This window comes from Arachis hypogaea, chromosome 16, assembly GCF_003086295.3.
Source record: "Arachis hypogaea cultivar Tifrunner chromosome 16, arahy.Tifrunner.gnm2.J5K5, whole genome shotgun sequence".
NCBI lineage: Eukaryota > Viridiplantae > Streptophyta > Magnoliopsida > Fabales > Fabaceae > Arachis > Arachis hypogaea.
The window spans coordinates 18,025,297-18,046,156 of NC_092051.1; the positions used below are offsets into that span (position 1 = coordinate 18,025,297).

Consider the following 20,860-nt stretch of genomic DNA (forward strand, 5'->3'; position numbering starts at 1 on the left):
AATTAGAATTTGAAAATGAAAAATCTAAAAATATATATGAGAAAATAACTTTGTAACAATTTAATTATTTTTATTATTTTATTTGAAATTTTTTTATTAAGGTGTAAAAAATAAGATTAAAATGAGTAGGATTAAGAAATATTAAAAATTTAATATTATAAAAAAATTTATATAAAGACTAATTTGATCAATTTATAAAATTTTAGAGATGAAAATGACTTATATTTATACTTTCAGGAACTAATTTGATTATAAATAAATTTAAGACATATCAAATGATATGTGACATGTCGAGTGTCACTGACCTAATACGTCAACTAATCATTTTGTGACATGTGGCATTAACCTATTACGTCATCATGTTACATGATACTTAATGTGACACGTCATCATCTAACTAATAAAATGATCAATTTAATTTATATTTTATCTTTCCGAAACTAATATTACTAAAAAAATTATTTGAGAATCAATTTAAAAATAAATAATCTTTTAAAAACAAATTTAACTATTAACCCAAAATTTGTCAGTACCCTCTAAAATCTAAATAGAAGATAACATACGTTTTCCAATGTACCCACATGACATGAGAATATCTATTTAAAATTATGCTATAGCAAAAATTACACTTTCGTTGAAGGTTGAATCCACATACAAGTACCAATTGGAATAACATCCTACTATGTCTTAATGGAATTAAATCCTTTAATTTATCAAATAAACAAAAGGAAAAATTAAAATTGAAACTCATGAATAGCTTGCAATTTTGTCTTAAGTGATAATTCAAAACGTAAACTAATTTGGCACACCACCTTGACAACAAGCACTAGCATTTGATGCCGGATATAATTCTAAGAAATTATAATAATTTTTAACCTAATGATAAATATTTGATCCAAATTACAATTCATGTCTTTGTTGAAAATGGATTGAGAGATGCTTGAATTTCTTCTAGTGTACGGCCCTTGGTCTCTGGTACTAATTTTGCCACAAATACAACGGTGAAACCACAAATGCCACAGAATATGAAGAAAGTTCCTGCCCAAACATAATACATTAAGTAATTAACTTCACATATAAGAACTTCTTTAACTTTTTTTTTTTGGAATTAAGAGAAAGCTCAACACATTAAAGTGGAGCAAAACAAGCAAACATAAAAATATAAACGCTACAGACAAAGCAACCAATCCCCTTACACCTTCAACTCAGCTAACAACTCCCGAAAACATCACAATCATACCACTCTTTGTAACTCAACACCGTCTTTGTTTGAATGGATTCAATATTTTCCCGTGCATTCTTGAAAATTCTGGCATTACGTTCCAACCAGATGTTCCAGATCACTGCAAAGAACGCCACCATCCACTGCTTCTGTCCTTGTCTTCTGCCGATCATGCCAATCCAACTCCCAAAAAGATCTTTCATGGTTCCAGGGGTAACCCAAACACTACTAAAGGATCGCAACCAGTAGCACCACACCTGCCATGTTACCTCACACCGAAGAAATAGATGCTCAACATTTTCTACCCCCTTGTGGCACAGGACGCAAGTAGTATCACTATGAATATCAACTCCTAATCTAGTCAATCGCTCCTTATTATTAATGCGACCAACTAGCACAAACCATCCAAACAGTTCAATTCTTGGGGGTACCAAGCCGTTCCATATTGCACTTGTGAAGCTATAGCTCGTGATCTCCTCTGACAACGTCTCCGTTTGGATTACCTGCATAAAAGACTTCGTGGAAAAGACACCTGTGTTATCAAGTTTTCATACCACAGTATCCTCATTTTCAGGTGACATCCTCACTGGCCTTAGTCGCTCATGTAGTTGATGTACCAGTTCTAGCTCCCATTGGAACAGCTCCCTCCTCCATTGAAAGTTTCATATCCACTCTAACCCATCCCAAAAACCACAATCCCCAATCACAAAATTTTGTTGGCTTGAAACAGAGAAGAGTCTTGGGAAATTCACTCTCAGTGGACCACCCTGAACCCAATTATCTTCCCAAAACCGGGTTTTCCTACCGTTGCCGACTTCCATTGCCAAACCATTAACCATTTTATCTCGCACCCTTTGCTCTTTGATATTTAGCTGGCAGATGTCCTTCCAAGGCCCCCTTTGACCGGTACAGACTGATTTGCTAGCATTATATTAGGGGACAATTTGTTGTAAGAACAGACAATCTTTTTCCACAACGGGCATTCTTCCTTTGAAAACCTCCACCACCATTTAAACAGTAGTGCTGTGTTCCTAAGCACCACATCCCCCACCCCCAAGCCCCCAGCCTTTTTCGGAGCCTGTACCAACTCCCACTTGACCAATGGGATGCCATAGGTACCGTCCTCCTTACACCACATAAAGTACCTTTGTAAAGCAATGAGCTTGGTCGCCACCGCCCGTGGCATCTTATACAAGCTAAGGTAATAAATGGGCAAGCTATTCAGGACTAATTTGATAAGAACAAGCTTACCTGCTTTATTCAACACCTTCGCTTTCCATAAACTGAGCTTCTGTTCCACCTTATCAATGATTGGTTTCCACGTCTTTACCAACCGCGGATTAGCTCCCAAGGAAATCCCAAGGTATCGCACATGCAACTCTTTCTTTTGACACCCTAGTAGGTTACATGCACGCTCTATCCATTCCTGCTCATAGTTCACCGGGATCAGATTCGACTTCTCAAAATTAATGTTCAGCCCAGACATCAACTCAAAACACCGCAGCAATCGCTTATAGTTCACAATTGTTTCCGTCTCTGGCGGGCAAAATAAGATTGTGTCATCTGCAAATTGTAGGTGCGACAACTCCACATGGTCCCCCCTACTAGTAATGGCGCAATGCGCCCATTCCTAATGGCTTCCCCCAGCATCCGATGCAACACATCAACGACGAGTACAAAAAGGAGAGGAGATAGGGGGTCTCCTTGTCTTAGTCCCCTTTTCCATCTTGAACGGTTTAGACGGTGTCCCGTTCACCAGAACAGCATAGTAGCCGTGGTAACGCACTCCTTTACCCAATTCCTCCACCTTTGGCCGAAACCCATCTTCTGTAGCACAATATCTATAAAACTCCATCGTACTCTATCATAGGCTTTTTGAAAATCCAGCTTGATGATAACCACTTCCTTTTTACGCGCCTTCAGCCAATGGACTGTCTCACAGGCTATGAGTGCTCCATCATGAATTTTTCTACCCTTTACAAATGCAGTCTGAGTCTCTCCTACCAACCCCGGTATCACAGGCCTCATCCTCCTCACCAACACCTTCGAGATCACTTTATACAGACAGCCCACCATACTAATCGGCCGAAAGTCCTTAAAACCTCCTTTGCACCTTCAACCTTTGGGGCTAATGTCACCCAGGTGACATTCGCCTCTGTAGGTAACTGCGCACTTCGGAAAAATCCCAGTACAGCTGCACTGAATTCCGGACCAATGTCATCCCAGCACTTCTTTATGAAGTTCATATTATACCCATCACTCCCTGGGACCTTAGACGATCCGCAGTCCCACACTGCCTCCTTGATTTCCTCCTCTGATGGCATGACCTCCAATGCCACAGCCTCATCTCCACTAATCTATTTCACCAACCCATCCCTGAAGCCAATCCTCGGAGCATATTCCTGCCTATAAAGCTCCTTGTAAAACCCCCTAATGGCCCCTTTAATTCTCGCCTGATTCCTCACAAGTCGACCATTTAACATCAGAGCTTCAATCCTATTAGACCTTCTTCTAGCTGAGGCAATGATATGGAAGTACCTGGTATTCTTGTCCATGTCTGCCGAATGCTGAGATCGAGACATCTGCTTCCAGTGAATTTCCTTCCTGACGTACCATTTTCACAGAAGCACACCAGCGCCTTACGTCTAGCCTCCGTTGTACCATCATATATCCCATTACTCACTAAGTTGTCCAGCCTTGTGATCTCCTCCTTAAACATTCCCAGTCTCTTATCCATGTCCCTAAGGTAGCGTTTGGTGGAGAAACAGAGACGAAAAGACTGAGACTGAGAGACAGAGACTAAGAGACAGGGATTAAAATAAATCTCAATATTCTGTTTGGTGCAAAATAGGAGACAGGAATTGAAATAAGAATAAAACTCTAATTTAATTTGCACAAAGGGTAAATTTGGAATTAATTAATTGAAATGAAAGTATTTTAGGTATAAAATGTTATTAAAGTTTCAATCTCCATCTCTAAAAATTTCAGTCCCCTGTGTCCCTACTTTTTGGAGGTACTGAAATACTGAAATTTTAGAGACAGAGACAGAAATTTTAGTACCAATCTCTGAACTAACAAACACGATACTGAGTCTCAGTTTCTCAGTCTCTGTCTCAGTACTTCAAAACAAACGCTACCCTAAGTATTATTGTGCCAATGCCGCAAAGGACCCGTTAACACCTTCAGCTTCCACATGAATTGAGCATCTCCCAAACTTCTCCATTCATTTTTCACCATTCGCAGAAAACCTTCATGCGTAAACCAGGAATCCAGACTTCTTAACTTTTTTATTTTTCCCTTCAACTAATACTCCATATTAGTCTCTAAAAAATTTCAATAAAACAATTTAATTTACAACAAATGTTAATCACCAATCAACCCTAAACTTTTATTTCGTTAGACAAATTGATCACTTCCTGCGTCAAATTTATCGTCTATACAGAGAGACTAATTTGGGAACTTTAAAAAAATTTTAATGGGATTGATCTATGTAACTTTTTACCAAATTTATTTTTTACCTGTTGAAGTCCAACTCATAAGGAAGTTAAAGGCATATGACACAATCCAAGAGCACAACCAACTAACCAAAGTCACTAGGCTTCCAGCAGACCCCTTTACATTTATAGGAAATATCTGAAACAAAAAATTCTCCAATTAATCAACCTTAATGCTTACTATTTTAATGATAGATTTGTTTGTATCTATCTCATGATAAGAAATTATACTCCATCATTAGAGCATATATAAAATAATAATGGCGAAATATAAATACTAGATTATGATTTTTCGAGTTAAATTACGACGAATGTCTAGGGTTAAGGTTTAGTTGAATCCGACTTCATCAAAATTAAGTTTCGTTAAAACCTAACCCTAAACATCACAATCTAACAATTTTCTCATAGTTTTTTTCTTTTGGCAGTAGTAGATTCTGATAAGAAACTACCTCAGACATTATAACCCATGGGATTCCTCCCATGCCAAGAGAGAAAGATCCTGTATATACCTGTTCATCATAAAATTAAAATGTAAATCATTGAACTACCTTTATGTATGGACTGACATGTATATTGGTTTGAGTGAAACAAACTTTCTAACGTTAGAGGCACTGTGAAAAGTTCTAGCAAGATTATGTGATTGATAGTTGATACCTGAGAGCTGTTAGATGAAAATTTAGTCAAATCAGTCAAATTATTTAACGGCTCTCAGGTATCAACTTCACGTGAAGTCGACTGCACCTGAGTTTCCACCATCCATGTTTCGTTATCAAATTAAATTGATACGTTTAAGTAAAAATTAAATCAAATCAAATAAGAGTGTTTTACAACATAAGTATTTTCACTACTAAATCATTACCAGTACACCAGCAAGAGCAAGAATAGGACTTAGATCTTTCCATTTATGTAGGTCCTGCATATGACAACCGTAATTAACTGATTAATCTCAGCAAAACTGAAGTGAAAACAGAACTTAATGAAGCATAATTGCAAATCCAAGAACCAGCAAAAGGAATGATAGGGCCACAAGTAAGCATCCGAAGCATGTTCCCGAAGCAGAGACCTGTATGCAAGAACTTAATAAGCTTTTGGATTCAAAATTTTTACAAAAAAATTCGGTTTCTGTCTTTATTTTCAGTGTTTTCTGTTTTCAAGATATTGCTTTAAAACAAAAAAATAAAAGTAAAAACAATAAAAATTCAGGCTTTAGACAACCTTGAAATGAAAATCGAAACTAAATAGGACCTAAACCTTCTTACCAGCAAAAGTGGTCGTCTTCCGGATTTATCCATCAAAAGTACTCCCAAAATTGTCATTGGAATCTGCAAACACAAAAATATCCAAATAGTGTGCACTGTGAAGAGACTAAGACATGAAGAGAAGACTAATGAAAAAGAATTGTATGAAGATAATTAAGGACCTGAACAGAAACCATTGCTATTGTTCCAATACTTGCTGAAAACCCTGTCATAGATAAGAGTTTTTGCTTTCTTGAGAATTGTATTACTATAACTCTTAATATTTTCATATTCATCTTCTCCTACAGCGACGTACCAGCAGAAATGAATATAGAACCTGCATAAAAAACAATGCCATTAACCCCTCCAAACTGTTGCAGTATCATTAGGCCAACACCTACCTACATCAAGCAACAAGATACAGTAAGAGTGTGCAAAAGTTAAGATAGAATTCCAAGTAAATCTAACTTCGAAAAATGAAAGCTCACAGTAAGTGACTTCAAATACTGCAATTGAAATAATCCAATAATGCTAGCTTCTGAATGCTGCTGAAGTGCTTCTGTATAATCCTACCAAAACAGTGCATGTTAGTGTGTTAGACTTTGTGGTATCTTTTTCCTTGCTTCTTTTGCTTTCTAGATAGATTGTAACACACGAGTTTAGCACTCGAATGAACAAACGCTTGTTATATACTCTAATTTCAGTGGCCTCTTGAGAAACATTGGCATTCTCTCCCCTAAGGCGCTGTAAAGAATTTTCGCTCCCCGCCAAGTGACCAACCTTTGCCTGCAGAAGATTGTAAGTATCGGTGACATTTCGCAACTCCAATCATTTTAATAAAAAGTGAAGAATGATTAGTTGCTTGTTTGAATGATAGTAAGCAACTAGGAACAACTAACCAGCCACCTAGGAGACTCAGGAATGAAGGGTAGACTCAGAACCTGTGCACTACAAGGAATGATTCCTGAGACAAAGATGAAAAACATGTGAGTAGCTTCATCAACCCAGTTGTTTGATTTCATGTTTTGTTAAAACAACACCAGAAAGAAGGTCATTTACCTATCAGAGCCAAAATCCTCCAATTCAAGAATGCTCCAATAAGATAAGTTAATGATACCCCACAACAAATCATAAGCTGTCAACATAATAATAAGGATTTGGAATAAGCCAATGCATGAAATATGTAAAACATGATGCAAGTAGAATGACATTTGAGAGAATATTTTATCACTTTACCTGATGAACCGTGGTGAATCCTCCTCGGAGATTCTTCGGTGCTACTTCTGCTACATAAACTGGAACCTGTTATGTTATATAAAAGGGAAAAAAAATTATTTGTGTTTCTTTTGACTTGATCAGCTGAATGCAATTTGAAGTTTGAACTGAAATTATACGAAAGTTTATGAATCTTAACATTACCACATAAGATAGAAGGCCCATTCCACACCCTACCAACAATCTTCCAATGTAAAGCCACCAAGCAACCTTCAATCAAGCAGCAAGTGTTAAATACCAAGAATCTTAGCACCGGCACAGATTCTTCCATCCTTAATTGCATTTAAGGACATTGTGCTTGGAATATTGCAAAAAAGATAACTAAGATTATGCAACCTTCCTCAACACAAATTTCTAGTAAAAGGCATAGCTAGACTAATTCGAGAAATGAAGTCGAAAAAATGACAAACCTACATTTGAGAATGCTATTGCAAGCCATCCCAAGATGCAGAATACCTCTGCAAATCCCATTGCCTGATTTGCAAAATGCAAAATAACAAAAGAACATCAAAATAAGAAAGTTGAGTAACTAAACACATAAAATCGGAGAAAAAGAAACTTACAACTCGACGTCCAACACAATCTGCTATTCTACCACTGACAAAAGCACCAATTATTGCTCCAATTGTCAATATTGAACCAAAAAATGAATACTGCATACAAGGAAATACTTATGTAGATAAGCTTAAGCGTTTTCTGTCACAATTCAAGCATCTCATTATAGTTAACAATTGAACTTCATCTCAATGTAATGATGAAAAGAAGGTTGTGATTCAAATTTAAAGGTTCAAACATCAGCAACTTCAAGAGTGAGTTCATCCATGATTCCAGATTGAGCAGGTGATGAATATCCAACCTGCAAAACCAGTCAGTGACAGTGATTAATAATTAGTACTATGATACTGAATTCTGATGATGATTTTTCCAAACTCAAACCAAAGAGTGTAAATGGGAATTTATTAAATACAGCAGATCCGAAAACGTAAGAACCAAAGACAGCAACAAGGGTGGTGAGTATGAGAGTAGCTGGCATGGAACAAGTTTCACTCTGCATCATCTGTTTATCACAGGTAATAACACCATGAACTTGTGATTCAGTGTTGGAAAGCAAAGGAGTCCATGATTGGCTTGGTTCCATGCTCTTACTGTCCTCCAAGATTGACCAACCTCTCCTGCACAAAGAAGCTACACAGAATTTCAAGGTTATGACAGAAAAGATAATGAATCAATCAGTGATGGAGTGATAGTGACTTGTGGATGAGTCTTGACTTGAGTTGAGTTAAGATATTTATACAATATATCTATCTAGTAATAATAAGAATCATGGGGTGTATTGACTAGTTCTTCATACCCAGATTTATACATAATTCCTTTATTATTTATTTATTTACTCTTGTTGGATATATTTAACTTCTTTTCAGAAAAACTCTGAAAGTGAAACACAAACGCCTCTTCCTGTACTTTCTTTGTTGTTGCATGGTCTGAGGAATTGACAATGGAGTTACCATTAATGACGGTCCAATATGTAGATAAAAAGAATGTTTCAACTTAATCATTATAGTTTGTTCGAATATTCTGTAACAGATTTCAGGATTTTGTTAAACACACGACCTCATACTCAAAAATTTGGAAGACTTAACTACTGAACTGTGAGTTTATTTCGAATGTAGTAATATCTAGTTAAATAATTGTACATAAATAACTATATATGTATGTATTGATAACTACCTAGTGTCATTTAAAAACCAAAAAAAAAAAAATGTATTCCTCGAAGCAATATTTCCATGACAGTGTGACATTGAATTTCTAAAATCAAATATTTATAGACCAGAAATATTACATGCACTACTTTTGTGCACATCTCTCTAATATTCTTTTCATATTTTGTATTAAAAGTGATTGATAAAAAGTGAAAAAAAAAATTTAAAAATTGTTTTTTTTATACCATAAAAAGAAGGTATACAAAAGAAGTATACACAAAAGGTGATACACACATCATTTCTCTTTATATATTATATATATAAGGTATGAGTCTTGTTGGTTGCTTCCTTCATGCAAACTTGTGTATATGCCTTTCAAGCAGGGAGAACCAGAAAACCAAATTCATTTCTTTGTAGAATATGAATTCAAAGAAGCTTGAATTTGTTCAAGTGTGCGCCCCTTTGTCTCTGGTACTAATCTTGCAACGAATACAACTGTCAACCCGCATACGCCGGAGAATATGAAGAATGTTCCTGCCCCAACCATAACAAATTAACAACCAACTTCACTCATATATTTTAATACCTCACCAAGAAAAGGATTCATACCTGCTGAACTCCAACTCATGAGGAAGTTAAAAGCATATGAGACAATCCAAGAACACAACCAGTTAACAAAGGTCACAAAGCTTCCAGCAGAGCCTTTCACATTAATGGGAAATATCTGCACAAATAATTTATTGTTATATATGATTAAGATTCTCAATTCTCATCTCATAGTAAGAGGAAGCTACCTCAGACATTATAACCCACGGAATCGCCCCCATCCCTATGGAGTATGATCCTACATATACCTGCTCATTATCAAGATTCAAATGTAAATTACCTTTAAGAAAGATAACAGTTTTATATTCTTCTTCCAAATTAAGTCTTATTCATGACTTTGAATCCATTTGAGTTAGATACTGAAACATTGCATTTAGATTTATGAGATTTTCACACTCTAGTCGAAGATTCGTATTACCAGTACACCAACAAGTGCCAAAATTGGACTGAGTTCTTTCCATTTATGTATGTCCTGCATATAGGTAGTAGAACTAGTCAAAGAAAAGAAAATGAATTCATGCCAAAGAAACTTACTAGAGCAGATTCTGTAATTAAAAGAACCTGCATGAAGAATGATAGAGCAGCAAGAAAACATCCTAAGCAGGTTCCCACTGCAGAGACCTGCATAATAATCCAACTTTTGGATTTAGAATCTACTGAATGCGCCACAATTAAGTACAAATAAATGTTCAATCTTTGTACCAGTAGTAAAGGTCTTCTACCAGATTTATCCATCAAAAATACTCCCAAAGTTGTCATTGGGATCTAAAGCACCAAAATGATAGGAATCGTGTCAAGAGACGTGGGAATGAAGGGTACATTCAACAAAGGTGGCATATATCTCATCTTATCGTATATGGCACTAAGTAGACAGAAATAATAAAATGGATAAAGTACTATTTTGGTCCTCAACATTTGAGTCAAATCCTAATTTAGTCCCTAATGTTCTAAACGCCATATTTTTGTCCCAAAAAGTTTCAAATGGGTTCAATGTTGTCCCACAGTTAAATTTGACACAAGTAGTTAACGGAGTGAGTGACGTGGATGTTAACAAATATTATTCTTAAGTCACATCTTCTTCTATGCCTTAGAAAAATATAACTAAAACCTTCTTTTAACACTTCTTCTAGATCTCCTTCTTGTAAAAAAAAAATCCAAAACCTAGCAATCAATCATCAACCCTCATAATTAAAGGAAAAGTTTTTACGTTAGTGATCGTTGGTGAGTTGACTTTACTTACATACTAAAATTGACTGTTATTGCCTCTTCAATATGCTAATTATTCATGTCAAATTAAACAGTGGGACAACATTGAATCCATTTGAAACTTTTTTGAACTGAAATAGGACGTTTGAAACTTTTTAGAACTAAAATAGGACGCTTAAAACGTTAGAGACTAAATTAGGATTTGGCCCAAATGTTGAGGACCAAAGTAATACTTTATGCTACTTAAATTGTGAAACAGGAAGTATAAACCTTAACAACGACCATTGCTACTGTACCAATACTTTCCGAAAAACCTGTCATAGATGAGAATATTTCTTTGTATAAATAATTTTTTAAGTATAACATTTGATACTCAATTTTAAATGTCGTTAGATAAAAGCATAAAGAAAGAGTAGCACATACCAGCAGAGATAAATATAGAATTTGCATAAAAAATAATGCCATTAATCCCTCCAAACTGCTGCAGTATCATCAATCCAACTCCTACCTAGGCAAGTAACTAAATATTATGAAGTTTGCAAACAGTTAAAATAAGCTGTAGATGACACAAATTGGTTTAGTTAAGAGAGCTCACAGTAAGTGACTTCAAATACTGCAACTGAAATAAGCCAACTAGGCTAGCTTCTGTTTGCTGCTGAAGTGTTTCTATATACTCCTGCAAGAAGTTAATTTACAAAGTGATGTCCCGGTTATTGTAACCAAACATACTCAACTTTTAATGGACAAAAACTTATTATATACTCTAATTTCAGTGGCCTCTTGATAAACATCGGCATTCTTCCCTCTAAGGTGCTGCAAAGCAGAATCACTCTCCTTCATGCGATCAACCTTTGACTACACAAGATTGTGAAGCAACAGTTATGATACTTTTTAGTCCAACTATGAGAAAATATTGATGAGAAACTTCAGTTGCATTGGCATGTTATGTTCCAACCAAGACAGCTCGATCAAGAAACTGACAGCATCTAGCACCCACTTACCAACCACCTAGGAGAATCAGGGATAAAGGGAAGGCTCAGAAGCTGTACAAGACACGGAATAGTTCCTGAGATAGAAACAACATCGATGTGAGTACTATGCATAAAGTTTGTTTATTGACATTAACACCAGCACCAACATTACCTATTAGAGAAACAACCCGCCAATTCAAGTTTGCTCCCATTAGGTAAGTTAATGACATCCCAATACATATCATCAACTGTCAAAATGATACCGAATAGGGATTAAAATATGCTTACACACAAAGCATGCAAAACATAAGCGGCACACTCGATAAGAATAGAACAGCATTTAATAGAATATCAAGTGCAGCTGTGATCTACCTGATGAACTGTAGTGAATCCCCCTCGAAGATTTTTGGGTGTTATCTCTGCTACGTAAACCGGTACCTATTATGGAAAGGGAACTATCCATTTGTATGTGTTGGATGACACTGAATACAGTTTGAACTGCAATGATGGCAAAATTATTTACATGTCACAATAACTACCACATAAGATAGAAGACCAATCCCAAATCCCACAAACAATCTTCCAACGTAAAGCCACCAAGCATCCTTCAAAGAAGCACCATATATTAGATATCAACAACTGAACTAATGGAAATGCTGTGAATGAAGACATTCAACTCAAAGAATCTTCATGCAACCCTTTCATTAATTATATCTCTAACTTCATTGGTTTTAAAGAAAAGCAGCAATTCAACAAACACTTAGAGCTCAATATATGGGAATGAAATCAATTTTATACCTTCGCGAATGATATGGCAACCCATCCAAATATGCAGAAAACCTCGGCAAATCCCATGGCCTTCATAGAAAAAATAACATAGCATCCAAAATGAAGTTCATTAGTAAAAGATTACAAGTGAAAGCTACACCTTTGATATATAAAGAAAACATAAAATTGGAGGAACTTACAAGCCGACGACCCACATAATCTGCTATTGTACCACTGAGAATGGCACCAATCATGGCTCCAATTGTCAATATTGAACCAAAAATGGAATACTGCATGAAAGAATCCAATGATTAAATACAAAAAGATAAATATGAATGTTATCTAGATCATTTTCTATTAACAGTAGATGTAAGCTCAGTTGTAATTAGTTAGTCATTTTAGCATATGATAATTAGAATAAAAATTAGTTTAGCTTGTTAATTATTTAATGTGTAGCTGTAATTAATTGTAGTAAGGGTACATAAAGTGTAACCATCTAACAAAACAGTGTTTTAGTTTTTTTTTTTTATTCTATAAAATTTCAAGAAATGAGAAGAGTTCATTTTCTCCTTCTCTCTCAACCTTCACTCTTCCTCTCTCTTCTACTTCATCAAATCATCAACATCACAGCTTGAATAGCTCGAGATTTTCTTCAATGAATATGAATATAAGATGAGTTTAATTGTGATGCATGTAAATCGTTTTAAAGTGAATACCCCATCCGGCCCTGACAATTATCTCGAAAGGACAACGAGGCCTCCAAGAAAAAAAAAATACTCAATCCGGCCCCAATTATTTTTTTTGTGACTGATTAGCTCCTGTGCCAAAAAAAACAACATTGATTTTTTTTAGCACAGGGGCCTCGTTGTCCTTTCGAGGTAATTGTCAGAAACTGGATTGAGGTTTTTTTTTGTCAAGGGCCTCGTTGTCTTTCTTGTAATTGTCAGGGCTATTTTGGATTTTTCTCCACGTTTTATACATAGCCCAATCAATGTAATATTGCGTGGTATTAAGTAATTAGATGGAAGTGTAAAAGTACTCTATACTCATAGTGCATCAAAATTATATTCATTGAAGACATGTAAATTAAGAGAGTTGAAAGAAAAACCTGGGCGAGAGCAAGATTGAGGTCATGCATGATTCCAGATTGTGAAGGGGATGAATAACCCACCTGCAAGAACAGAACTCATCAGTGTGAATCTGTGATGATGGATTGGACAACAAAGAAAAGAAAAGAAAGGAAGTTACAGCAGAGCCAAACACATAAGAACCAAGAACAGCAACAAGAGTGCTAAGCATGAGAACGGTGGGTATCGAAGATGAAGATGAAGATGAAGATGATGGTCCCTTATTAGCCTTATGAACAAGAAGAGGGATCGATGATTGCCATGTTTCAGAAGTAGTGCTGTTACGCTCCATGGTTCTTTGTCTCTGTAATAAGATCTAAACACGCACACACACACAGAGAGAGAGAGAGAGAGAGAGTTACAGTTAATGAATCTAGAAAACTATGAAGTAGACAAAAATGGTGGTCATCTTCACCAAAACTGGTGCTGCTAATTTTTTTTTTTTTAGTTTTTTCATCAGAAACAATAAATTATATTATTATTATGCACACCTTCTATACTATTTTATTTTATTTTATTTTATTTTTCATCATTAATTAATTTATTAGACGTATTAATTATTAACTATAGTAAATATATATCAAAATCAATCATTAAAATATTTATTAAAATATAAAATATATATTAAATATAAATTCAATTATACATATACATATATTTATACAAAAATATAATAATTTATTTTAATAATTAATTTTAGTATATAAATAATATTTTTTATTAATTAAAAACACATCATGTCTTATCATAACAATTTTTTTAATAAATAATTTTAAATATTATTTATCAAAAAAATTTAATTTTAATGCAAATAATTTTACATAAATATTCAGATACAAAGCTTAATATAACCATGTTAAGTATAAAGTATATATTAAAACTTAGTCATTATATAAATACATATATATTATAGGAGGTTATTATAATTTATTATTTTAGGTTACTGCTTAATTATCAACTCAATAATTTCTTTAGTTTAATAATCTAATAACATATACTTTATTTCATACTTTTAAACGTTGATAGCTAATAAATAGATAATAATCAAAAATAATAAAATTTTGATAGTACTCTAATATTCTTCATATAAATATGTTATAAAGAATAAAATATTATTTTGGTCTTCAAGATTTTGGACAAATTCTAATTTAATTTCAAACATTTTAAATATTTTATTTCTATTCCAAAAAATTTTAAATAGGTTCAATATGTTCCTACCGTGTTAAATTTGACACTTATCAATTAATAGAATGAGTGATGTGGACGTTAATAATGTTATTAGTTAAGTCATATCTTCTTCCATGTATTATAAAATATAACCAAAACCTTCTTGTAACACTTTTTCTCTTCAATTTTTTTTTATAAAACTCCAAATCTTAACAATCAATAATCAGCACTTCAAAATAAAAAAAATAATTGTTGATCAACACTTCAAAATAAAAAAAAAATTGTTGATGAATCAAATTTACTTATATACTGAAATCGAATGTTATTAACTCTTTAATATATAATTATTTGTGTCAAATTTAATGATCTGAACTCGCTTAAAAAGATTTTGAAATTAAAATAGAGCGTTTGATGAAAGTACCGAAATAAAATGTTTAAAATGTTAAAACCTAAATTAGTATTCAGACCAAACATTAGATACTAAAATAATACTTTACCCGTATTATAAATTTTAAAACAATACATGTATTACAAAAATATAACATTGATACTGCATGACTAAATTATTTTGGTAACTAAATTGAATCAAATTAGTTCAATAACTTATTGACATAATAAAAATCAAATAAAAAAAGACACATAAGAAAAAAAAAGACTTAATTAAGCTTAGATATAAAAATAATTACTTGTTTATTTAGTATTTTTTAAGATATAATGACTAACTTTTTATATACCCACAATATTTTTGCTTTTTTTATAGTTAATGATCAGAACAAAAATTTGTGTATCTTATAAAAAAGAATAATACTTCGAATGAGCTTTTAAAAAAATGTTAGTTGATATTATAATTTTAAATAAATTTTAATCACTAAATTAGTCTTCTTTATTTTATTAGAAAAATTAGTTTTTATCATATCAAATTATTCATTTATAAAGAGAGACTAAAATAAAAATTTTAAATATTTTTAAAATTATTATATCTTTTATTAAATAATGATAAATGTAACACTCTACCACACTTAATCTTATGCTTAAGTCATAAGACTGAGATAGTAAGATATTACGACATCTAAAAGTATATATATATATATATATATATATATATATATATATATATATATATATATATAATAGGAAAAGAGATATTTAACTAGGAGTCTTGAAAAACGGGTAAAACAAAATCGCAAAATAAAACCACAACGCTCAAGAAACGAGATAACTTGCGTGCCAAGAAAGCTATAGTTAACAAGTGAAAGATAACAAAACTGGGAATAGAGGATCAAAAATACAAAATAACAAGCTCCTAACTCAGTCCGCGAAGTCAAGGCTGGCCGGAAAATATTCACATACATATATACGTATCCCAAAAACTCCAAAATACATAGATAAAACCCTAACTCTCCTTAAGCCTCTAAGTGGAACAAAATAAACAAGTTACTCAGAGAGAAAGTTAAGTACATATATATAAAACTGTACATCAAAGTAAAATCCAGAGACTACTCCGCTTCAGAAGTCCTCTCGACCTGCATCTGAAAACAACAACACAGTATGAGGTGAGAACTGGAAGTTCTTAGCATAGTAAAGGTGTTACGCACATAATATATAAGGTCCTGGGAATGTCAGAGGCAATCCTAGAACGCCGACACTCAGATTATAATCTTAAGATATTAAATAGAAACCATAAGAGGTGGTCTTCTAAGGGTTCCGAAACTTAACTAGAACTTGACCTAAATACTAAACCCTTCTATCCTTCCTTCGTTCCTCCATCTCTAGTAAATACAAGGACAAACAAACAGACAAGGCAAGCACAGGTAGAATACAGATATCAATTATGACAATTAGCATATTATAATCAATTAGAAAATTTCAATTAATGCACAAACAAGTCAGGCATACAAATGCATATGATGCATGCCTATTCTATGGCCGTTGATATCAACTGTCGGTTACGTAGTCATCCCGACATGTTCTCAAGCTCAAAAATACACCATAGGGAGAATTCCCAAGCTGACATGGGGAAGAGAACGCCCCCAAGCTCAATAATATCTATGGGACGAATCCCAAGCTGACATGGGAAGAAGAGACAATACCCCAAGTTGACATGGGGAAAACAATACCCCAAGCTGACAGGGGAAAGGCAATACCCCAAGCTGAATGTTATCCCTGGGACGAATCCTAGGCTGACATGGGGGAAACAACACCCCAAGCTCAATAATAACCACGGAAAAAATCTCGGCTGACATGGGGGCAACGCCCCAAGCTTAAATTATTCAATCATTTCTTATAATATATCATTTTCATTCTTGATACTAATTCATGTCTCTTCTCATCATTCTCAATTTCACTTAACTCGTTGATCATACATTTTATTATCCTTGATTAATTAATATCATCAATTCTCAATTTCTTACATTACTCTCTTACTTACCTCGTACATTTCATAATACTTGTAGAAAATCAATCATTCAAGCCTTAGCATCAAAACTCGTTCATACATGCACCTTCTTCTTATACAATTCATCATCTTTAACCTTTACTTCATTCCCAAGTTATCCCTATTTCCTAGCTCCAACTTATAACTAAGCTTATCATTATGTTCTAGGACTAAAAGGGTAAAAACAGAGGTTTGGAGGTTCAAAATTGAGCTTTAAAACACAAAATACCTTCGCTGAAAACAGGGGAGTCACGCGTACGCGTGGGCCACGCATACGCGTGAGCGTGCAAACTTAGCCCATTACGCGTATGCATAGGCTTGCCCGCGCACGCATACACGCGAGGCTGTAGTTACCCTATGCGTGTGAAGGTTTCGCGTACACAAATTGCCCCTGCCACGCGTACGCGTCGGCCACGCATACGCGTGGGCGTGAATTTTATCAAAATTTTGGCTAAGTCTGAAATTTGCAAATTTGCTAAATTAAACACCAAACTTTCGATGCACATAACTTTTCTATTTTAAATCATTTTTCCTCCGTTCTTCGAACGGTATAAACTTCACATACCCTATTTTCACATAAAACAAGTTTGAAACCATTTCAGGGTCCGGAAGCCAAGTTATGGCTTGTCAAAATTCGGCCAAAAAGCAATTTTTTTTTACAATGAGTCCAAACCTCAATTTTTATAAAAACCAAACTCAATCCTTACTTTCTTTACATATATCCAACACAACATTATACCAATTTAAATGTCAACACTTTCACATCCTACCTCAATCAACTAGATTTTCCACCTAAACTTCACAAACTTGCCAACAATCATCAACATACCAACTTATACACACATATATACATAACCTCAAACCAAACACTTATTACCTAATCAATAAGATTCATCAATCAACCATCACAAACTCATATTCATCCTCATACATTAGCCACATCATTAACTCATCATCATAAATTACAACACCAATATCAACATGAAACCAAAACCCAACCTTGTTCAAGACATATCATTGAAGCACTAAACAATTTACATACTCAAGCATTCATTTCTATCCTACGGTCATCTAGCCTAAATTTTCACAGAACATTATATATTAAATACGTGAAACCTAAACCATACTTTGGCCGATTTTCACGTATTGTCCAAGACAAATTACCAAAGCCAAACACAACTCCAAAGTCCAAAATCACCCAAAGCATCAACACTAATCCTCTACCAAGCCTTTCAATGCCCAAAATCAAACTCCAATATATGTATACACACCTAATTTCACATACCCATATATAAAATTCAATACTCATACACTAATTCAACGAATTAACTCGAGTTAATAATCCTTACCGTACCCACGGACCAAGAGAGCTAAGTCCAACAAGCTCCACAAGCTAGATTGAACCTAGAGAACCAAAATCAATAATTCCTCAACTTGGATTCTCTTTAATTTCAAAAATTGAGGGATAGAGAGGCTGGGGTGAGATTGAAGCTTACCTATGAAATTGATCTGATAGAATCGTAGAGCTTAACGCAGCGAACGTGTGGCCACAATCGGTGCGACGATCGAGACTCGGAGCAGAGAGTTATGGTGGTTTGAATTGAAGTGAAGGTTTGAGACCTCTCTTCCTTCCTCCCCTAATGTTTTGCAGCGTGAATGATGAGAAGAGAGGAAGGGGAAGCTGTCTTCATAAGGGTTATTGGGTTGAATTGGGCCTTGGCCCCATTTTGGGTCCAGTTTGTCCGGTTCGTCTATTCGGCCCAATCTTGGGCCAAATTCTTTAAAATTGGTATCAAAATTCTTGTTTTAATTTTTTCTATCTCATTAAACTATAAAAATTCCATTTTCTAATCACTTTGATTAATAATTAATTTATTCGCTAACTATTTATTATTTTCTCGGGGTTTATAATAAAGATTAAATTATCTAATTTTTTACTAACATTTTACGTGAGAATTGATATGTCTAATAAAATAAAATTTTTAAGACGAATTTGGTAATTAAAATTTGACGAGGATTAAATTATCCGACTAAAAATTGTTTGGAGACTGATTTTCGGATAGGATTTAGCTATCACTACAAGAAAAACGTTGAGTACCGTCAGATTTACCGTTGTATTTGTCAAATAAATCCGACGCTAATCAATTCATCGTCGAATTTTCCATCAGAAATAATTGGACGGTATAACCCTCACTAGTAAATATTTACTGTTGGATATTTTACGATTATCGTCGGATTTTGCGACGGATAATCAGCTCGGAAAATCAATTGGTTACCGGTGAATTTTTTCAACAGTAATATTGGCGCCAAAAAAAATTGTTCTGCACCATATTACCGTCGTATGATTCCAACAGTAATTCCGACGGTGATGTCAATTTTTTTTTAAATTTGAAATTAATGGTCAATTTTAATTTTAAATTTATCTTTTTTTTTACACAACTAGTGGTTAATTCATAAATAATGAAAACTTTTTATTTAAAATAAACAATACAATGATCAAATAAGTTAAAAGTCAAGTACATCAAATAAATACAATGAAACAATAAATAAACAAAACTAATATCTACAGATTCAGGTAGCCATCGTCGTTGTCAGCTCCATGGCCCTGAGTCGACGGCACAAAAGGTGGTGATGTTCGTGGGCCACCTGTAGTAGGACCGCAGCCACCAGCAACGGTGCAGCCACCAGCAGGTTCGATGTCAGCAGCGCACATCTGTGCTTGGTACACCTCCATCTGAGCCTCCATATGCTGCATCTACTCCAGCAACTCCCTAAACTCCAACCTGAGCTCATCGGTAGATGTCATGTGGGTGAGGATCTCCTGATACTTCTCCCAATAATTGTTAAGCTCTTGAGTCTACTGGTGAAGGTTGCGCTGAAGCTCCTGCACCTACAACCTCAAATCCACGTCTTCGTCGGGCTGGATGGCTCGACACCTTGACTGGTAGCAGAGCATGACGACGGCCTCAACGTCGAGGTGCGGAGACTACTGGCGAAGAACGCCCCCATGCCATATACGCGGTTCCTGTATGGGGCTGAGGCGGTCTTGTACAAAACCGCATCGAGATTGACGATTGAGGCCGCAGAGCCATCGGCAGCGTCCTTCACTTTGCTGAGATTGCTGAGTCGCAGCCTCTAGTCTCTGTGTGTAGGACTCTTGGCAGTTAACACAAGTTATTGGGATTAGTAAGACAGATATACAGTTAATTTCTAATAATTTTATAGCAGAAGATAATCATATGTATGTTTACTCACATAATGGTCCTGAGACCGCTGATAAATAAATCTCGCTATGTTCTCCTTCAGCGTGTGGGTGTACTTGAACGTCCCCGCCAATGTAGTCTTGCGGTCCAACGACTTCAACTACACATTGCATCGAAATACAAAATTATTAGAATGTCTAGTAATAGTATGCAAAAAGAATATAATGAAGTTATTAACGAAATTAAAGGAACTACTTACCAGCCTGGATTTGGTCTTCATGAAGGTCGTCAAGCCGTCGGTATACTTGGACGACTTGGCCAATGCCCTGTTAGCTCTGTTAGTGAGACGCCGATGCCTGAACCCCACATTGGTCTCCCAATGAATTAACATGGCCTTCTTTACCTCTGGTCGAAACCAGCCTGTCCGCTGCTCCCGCCCAGCTGCAACA

General features: G+C 34.9%; 2 protein-coding genes across 6 annotated transcripts; both read right to left on the minus strand.

Moving 5' to 3' along the window:
- Positions 1-564: 564 nt before the first annotated feature.
- LOC112756769 (sugar transporter ERD6-like 5) lies at positions 565-8,505 on the minus strand. Of its 5 annotated transcripts, none has more exons than XR_011873952.1 (19): positions 8,197-8,505; positions 8,023-8,085; positions 7,793-7,882; positions 7,644-7,703; positions 7,374-7,439; positions 7,191-7,256; positions 7,014-7,089; positions 6,854-6,918; positions 6,648-6,740; positions 6,443-6,523; positions 6,271-6,355; positions 6,137-6,180; positions 5,976-6,038; positions 5,720-5,779; positions 5,576-5,629; positions 5,166-5,225; positions 4,741-4,855; positions 3,761-4,525; positions 588-1,038 (listed from the first exon to the last, which is right to left on the minus strand). XR_011873952.1 is itself a non-coding variant. In XM_025805390.3 (18 exons), exons 1-18 carry the CDS (start codon positions 8,365-8,367, stop codon positions 908-910), a joined length of 1,443 nt encoding a protein of 480 aa, XP_025661175.2. In that variant the 5' UTR covers positions 8,368-8,505; the 3' UTR covers positions 565-907. The 5 variants fall into 5 exon arrangements, 3 of the variants coding, with proteins under 3 accessions (XP_025661175.2, XP_072076025.1, XP_072076024.1); XR_011873951.1 differs by having other exon boundaries at positions 735-1,038; positions 3,761-4,470; XM_025805390.3 differs by lacking the exon at positions 3,761-4,525 and having other exon boundaries at positions 565-1,038.
- Positions 8,506-9,151: 646 nt separating this feature from the next.
- LOC140179911 (sugar transporter ERD6-like 5) lies at positions 9,152-14,076 on the minus strand. The gene is made up of 18 exons (XM_072219925.1): positions 13,729-14,076; positions 13,589-13,651; positions 12,681-12,770; positions 12,511-12,570; positions 12,252-12,317; positions 12,085-12,150; positions 11,885-11,960; positions 11,743-11,807; positions 11,504-11,596; positions 11,337-11,417; positions 11,165-11,249; positions 11,012-11,055; positions 10,238-10,300; positions 10,097-10,156; positions 9,954-10,007; positions 9,724-9,783; positions 9,539-9,653; positions 9,152-9,463 (listed from the first exon to the last, which is right to left on the minus strand). Exons 1-18 carry the CDS (start codon positions 13,897-13,899, stop codon positions 9,333-9,335), a joined length of 1,443 nt encoding a protein of 480 aa, XP_072076026.1. The 5' UTR covers positions 13,900-14,076; the 3' UTR covers positions 9,152-9,332.
- Between the last annotated feature and the right edge of the window lie 6,784 nt (positions 14,077-20,860).